This window comes from Opisthorchis viverrini, assembly GCF_000715545.1.
Source record: "Opisthorchis viverrini unplaced genomic scaffold opera_v5_139, whole genome shotgun sequence".
In the NCBI taxonomy this organism is placed as follows: Eukaryota; Metazoa; Platyhelminthes; class Trematoda; order Opisthorchiida; family Opisthorchiidae; genus Opisthorchis; species Opisthorchis viverrini.
In genome coordinates, this window is record NW_008751795.1 from 592,176 (window position 1) to 598,458 (window position 6,283).

General features: G+C 46.3%; 1 protein-coding gene across 1 annotated transcript in view; it reads right to left on the reverse strand.

Annotated features, from left to right (window-relative positions):
• T265_06604 (hypothetical protein) overlaps window positions 1-6,071 on the reverse strand; it is a gene marked incomplete at both ends in the record, with an annotated part of 36,209 nt that extends 30,138 nt beyond the window's left edge. The window contains 3 exons of the mRNA XM_009171908.1: window positions 5,351-5,905; window positions 5,939-5,998; window positions 6,033-6,071. Coding sequence (XP_009170172.1) covers window positions 5,351-5,905; window positions 5,939-5,998; window positions 6,033-6,071 — 654 coding nt within the window. The remainder of the gene's footprint in view (window positions 1-5,350; window positions 5,906-5,938; window positions 5,999-6,032) is intronic.
• Window positions 6,072-6,283: the final 212 nt, after the last annotated feature.

The following is a 6,283-nucleotide window of genomic DNA, read 5'->3' on the forward strand; positions in this document are numbered from 1 at the left end:
TATATATACTGGTTCTCTACGCGGGTGCCTGGAAAAAGGGATAAGCAAATGCCGCCGCGTTACCAGAGTTAATTTTGAAGAAACGGTCCTATAATTCTAATGTGTCAATTACGCCTTCTTACAGAATCACCTGTAAACATGCAACATTGTCTACTGTCGGATGCCAAGATGAACGTTTAAATGAACCTAATCGGAACGTGGTGGTCTTCATGAATTAGTGCAGTCATTTGTTGGCCTCCTATAAGACCGGAGTTCCAGACGTTCCGTCCAGGGACTTCGTGCAGTTCGGCAATCCGACTGAGTAGCAAGTTTCATTTGACGTCCCACAATTCGTCCGGATGAACTGTCTTCGGGACCTTTGGGAACATTCATCCGAGATCCAAGCTATTTCGTCTTATATCCAGTGTTCTACAGAAGCCGGTGGTACTCTGCTGCTGGGGGAATTCCTAGGAATATACAAAGACATGAAGATCTCGTTCCAGCGCGAATTGGCATCCAACCATCAGGTAGGTGGAGGCGAGTCCAGAAGATAGTCCTAATAAATTCGTTCGACTTCAGCACCCGCCGGCCTCAGTTGCTAAGCTAGCTGTCCATCGATTACGCGACCTCAAAAAGCATAGGGAAGCGACCGACTTCAGATGAGTAAATTGAATTAGCTAGTTGTTGACTCGTGTCATCGGTAATTGGCGGCGATATGACCAATTTGGATTCATGGTTAGCACAATGTTCGAGGGTCCCATTCAGTCAGACGATCGCGACTATTCAGGAAGTTAGCACTATAAAAATTGTCTGATACCAGTACATAATTCAAACGGTCGTTCGCCGTTGCCCGTACGGAGTTTAATTTAATCCGACCACCAAACTGAGTCTCAAATGCGCCTACTGGTGCATCGGAATCCATTGCAACTTCACGATATGAGTCCTTAGTCCACTGCAGAGTGGCACTCAAAGCATCTGATGTTATTGGGGCTACATTCTGTCGGAGTTAGCAGATCAACTGTCTCCAGTAGACGTACGGCGGTGGCGCATCACAGGGATGCCAGTAACATCAGATTCCTGAAGATGAATATCAAGAATATCAAGACATGTCTTCTACTTTCATCAAGGCATTGGATGCGAACTGACATCAAGATGCAACGAACTAAAGACGGTCGAATTCTGATTTATAAGATCCATAGTCCCCTAATGAACCACACAAAGGAAACTGTCAACAAGTATCCAACCAAACACGGACGCTTCCGCCTACTAACTTTGAACAGCTTGGCAGCTTTCCACAACTGCCTCCGGATCGCCTGTGGTGTGGGACCGGGGGCGAGTAATGGTACAGTTGATTCAACGATTGAACTTGGATCTTGAATCTATCAACTTGAAGCAAGTACATCACGTGAACAGAGGCAGCCTGTTATCCCAGTTACTTTAAGGTACAGACGCTAACAGTGGTCTAATCAGACAGATCGAGATGTCGAGGTTGGCTTCGAAATACCTGAGACGGTTGTCCTCGACCAGGCGCAGATGTAACAGCTAACAGCAGTCGTTCAATCAGTTATTCAACCCACAAACCGTGCACCGAACTGTGATTGTTCCAGCTGCTACAGCTTCGTTCAACAAGGAAGAGGATAAGAGAATGAGAGCATCATACGTTGCAGGCGATGGCCCAGTCTACGCATTGAAGACAGACGGATCTGTCTATCCAGCATAGTGAGAGCTACGCAGTGAATGTGATAGCTTTGATACAAGACCAACATTGACTGCATCACAGTCATATCTGTCAGAGTCACTAAACATTGTTTTATCTGATCACGTGGTCCCCATTCGGTGATACCGCAGTTACTAAAGCAACTCGGTTGACTGGTAAAGATAGCTATCAGTTACAAGGTGAATGGGTTCATCCGTCCCAAATCATCATCATCAAAGACAACAACATCAGTGTTGACATCGATGCTTCACTGCCGTCCAAAAGGACGGGTCTAGAAACATCGATGCTCACTGCCGTCCAAAAGGACGGGTCTAGAAAGGGAATAGTAATAATAGAGTGGAAAGGATGAGGAAAATTTCGCAAAGTAAAAAGGACACGTCAGCAGTAATCAACCTGCCCTGACATCGGGATCGGGCTACAATGAACCCGCGGTCTACACCGATTGACAGGAACTTAATCCCACAAGCAAAACGGCCAACGAGGAAGGGCTAAAATAAGAGCAGCGAGTCCATGTACAACAGGCAAGTGTGCTACGGAGCGGTCTGGAGTTTAAGTCGTACTATCCTCTGCGAAATTGATGTGAAGGTTGTCAATTAGCATCTCCATATTTATGGAAGCAGCGGTGCCGACTCCTCTCAAGAATGAGTCAGAAAACGCCCGCCCTAATGAGTGGCCGGTAGATACCCAAAGTAAAAAAAACGTATCAGAACCGTCTACTAGAATCCGCTAACTACTACTCAGCCAGATGTCAATTCTTACTAGAACGAGATAGGCGTATGCTTGCATTTCTGTGGGTTCCCTCAGTGGAACAGAGCTCCATATTTAAGCAGCGGTGCCGACTCCTCTCAAGAATGAGTCAGAAAACGCCCGCCCTAATGAGTGGCCGGTAGATACCCAAAGTAAAAAAAACGTATCAGAACCGTCTACTAGAATCCGCTAACTACTACTCAGCCAGATGTCAATTCTTACTAGAACGAGATAGGCGTATGCTTGCATTTCTGTGGGTTCCCTCAGTGGAACAGAGCTACCAGGTCCGGTCAAATGTTGGATACCACACAGGACAGTGGGACTGTCTGAATTTCCGAGAAATATTCCAGCAGGTCCTTAACACAAATCAGCCCAAATTATCAAACATGATCCGCGATCATGAAACCTGGTGGACACATTGTGCTACAGAATTAGAGACGAAGAACGCCGGAAATATTCTAGGATTGTACCGACTGATCTGTGCGACTGGCCCTTGGAAATCATGGCTGAGCGAAATGATCAAGGATCATCTCCAATAAAGGACACGTCGACCTCTGGGCCGAGCACTCTGAACAATTCCCGTAGCAACCGACTGCAACTCAGTCGATTGTCGAACTGTTCTAGAAGCTTCGACGGTGAACCTGGAACCCTCATGGCCTTAGAGGCTTGTGATTGCATGTATCCTCTCAAGCGGCGCCGAGCTCCTGGTCCGGATGACCTACTACCCACATTGCTGAAAGATGGGGTGAAGTCCTCGGTCTACTTGCCTCCACCTGGGAAAAGAAAACTATCCGGGAGTGAGAGTATACAGAGGTGACTCCAAATGCTTCCGTACACAAAGTGTTAACTGATAGGGATACCCACTACGTTCACTTCTATTAGGTTTTGTTATCGATGAGTCAATGAGGGGATCATCATCATCATCACCATCATCATCATCTTCATCATCATCATCATCATCATCGACAGCATGACATCAGTGTTCAACACCAATGCTTCACTGCCGTACAACCATGATTTATTTGAAAGCTTTATTGTAAAGAAAAGAATAAATGTGTATACGGAAAGGACTCAGTGATAGTTTACCACAAGCATTCCGAGTTTCATACACCTCCAGACACTCATTCAGGATGGAAACTGGCAACAAGAACGCCACTGACAATTAGAAAACGAATGTTCCGTTGTGCGGCAGGGAAATCAATATAAGGAAGTGTCCCCACCAAAACCTGCAGCGATTAGGCCGCGTACTTCGGATGGCAAATCATTGTTATTCGTGTCCGATTCGAAGCGGGGCAAGGAAAGTTGACTAACCTTTGACCTGGCAGAGGGGCATGAGACTACGAAAAGTCTCGGTACTGTCAGCGCGACTCGCATCCCAAGATGTAGGCCGTGTGAACTGCACAGCGAATGGCTGAAGACGCTGCCAGACAGTGCCACTAATTGATGTCAGTGGCATCCTTGTTGTTAGTTTCTGCACAGATTGTTTGAGTGGGTGTCTGGAGAAGTAGGCGACTTGAAATGACATTACACCAGATCTCTTCCGCATTCACCTTAATTGTTCCCTTCGCAACAATAAATAATGGTAGGGAGTTCAGTAATAAAGTTCTCAAATAGATTATGGTTGTTCGGTTGTCGATTATGATAATGGGTGTGCGTCTCGCCCGGAAGGCTGAAACCCGATGGTTACAGCCCATAATTCCGCCGACTGACATTGCACACGTCATCATCATTATCAGAAATCGTAAAAAATCGTTCAGCTGTAGCACCCTTTCGGCGCCTAACTGTCATACCACCCATAGGAGGCACGAGGGCTGAGATACTGTCAGGTTGCCCAAGCCTAGACAGGAGAAGTCGAGAAGCGGAGGTCGGATTCGAGCCATGGACCTTCCGGTCAGTCAATTTGCGCTCTAACCACTTCGGCCATCTCGCCCCCATTATCATCAGGTACAGCGCCATATCACAAGCACATTATGCTGAAAGGCAGTAAATCCAAGACCGTCACAGATAAACGACTCAAGTCAGCCTTTGCTGAGTCTTCCGATTCCGTTAATTCCCAGCCGCTTCACACGACCCCTTGAAGACCCCTGTCTGTGTCAGCCACCGACCCGGCACCCCAATTGACTCGCTCTAGAGGGTATGTGCTCTTCCCAAAGCTGCTTTTGAAGCACTCCGTACCTCTCTATCTGGATTTGTTTGATCCCAAGTTAGCCAGACCCACTGACCCACTTTGAACACATTGCACCGCACTAGTCTGAGTAACCGTATAAAGGCCCTTTAAAATCCTTTTGAAAATCCAGTGTCGAAATGTTTGTGAAAATCAAATAAAAATCGACAACACTTGTCAGACAGAAACCTAGGGGATATCCTAACGGGAATTACCCAGTTAGGTTCGCCTTCGTTCTTCATTTATGTTGGCCTGCCTCCACTTATATCTGTTCAAGACAAACGAATGTTTGGCACAGTGTTTGTTTACAGTGCTCAGTTGGATTTTCCACACAGAGTGCTGCACCGAATGCTCAACCTCCCCGCATAGACAGTCATCATCATCATCATCAACAGCATGACATCAGTAATTAAAATTGATCCTTCGCTGCCGTAGTGCATGAAAGGCGAATTTCTTAACTCCCTTTGCACAGACCCTTGGCGTGTTTTTGCACAGCGTTTTCCAGCAACAGGATCATGCGCTCAAGCGCAGATGGCTAAGTTGGATGGTTTAAGCACGCCAGCTGAGCTCAAAGGCATGCAGCGAAAACCTACTTGCTAGTGTAGCAAACACCAGCAAGGACACCCGGAGGGAAACCTAACTAAACTGAGGCCAAATCCCATAGAAGCCAACACCAATACAGATCGAAATAAGTCTACCAGTATCACACAAAAGTCAGCGACCTAACGACTCCATGTACTTACCTCTGCTCTTTTTCGACCACGTTTCTTCTTTTTCTTGCTTATTTTTATCTTTATTGGTGGAGTTGGTGCTTCGTTCATTACTGCAGGAGACGGAGGAGGCGACTGACTAGCAGCCTCACTACCAGCACATCCGGAAATTGGGGTCGCATAACCGGAGCTTAAAGTATTCGCACTCCTTCGAGCAGGAATCCGTCCACGATGTCGGGCACTCAACCCAGGTGTGCGAATTTCTGAAACATCATCTTCCTGAGTTTCTGTGTCCACATCGTCGAACTCATCGTCTAAATCTGAGGACCAATAAAACAGAACATGAACAGTACCCTCTTCACCTTTGGGTATATAAGGATTCATTATAGCAAATTCCTTCCACTTTGCATCCAGAACTTTTTGAATATCATCTTTAGAGGCCTGTGGGTTCTTTTGAATTATGAGAGGTCGAACATATTGGTCAAAAAGCTTCTGTATGGTCCAATTCTCAAAGTCCTCAGTGGAATACGTGAGCTCAACATCTTCAATCCCTAATTCATCACATAGCTGGTCCACCGTTTTCTCTTTCTACTTCAATGTCAGGTTGAGATTCAGCCTAACCTTAGAGACGCGGTCCGACTTCCGTTTAGAACTAGACGCGTTCGAGTCATCACACTCATCCTAAATGTAACATATATAACATATTCCAACTAACTCTTATCCGCTTCGTTTTACCGCGGCGACGTCCATCCATAGCGGACCGAACCAATGGCGCCCCAACCTTGAATTTTTGAGACCTTGGATGTCAACTCAAGTCAGATAAGCCTAGATCATAGACCCGATGGATTCAGTGGGTTTGTGCACGAGTGAGAAGTCAAAGAAATTTACACCATTTCGTTGGGTTGTCGGTTCTGTTCAGGGGTTTGTTTTGTGTAGCCGAAAAAGGGGTAGAAAAGAACGTGGCTT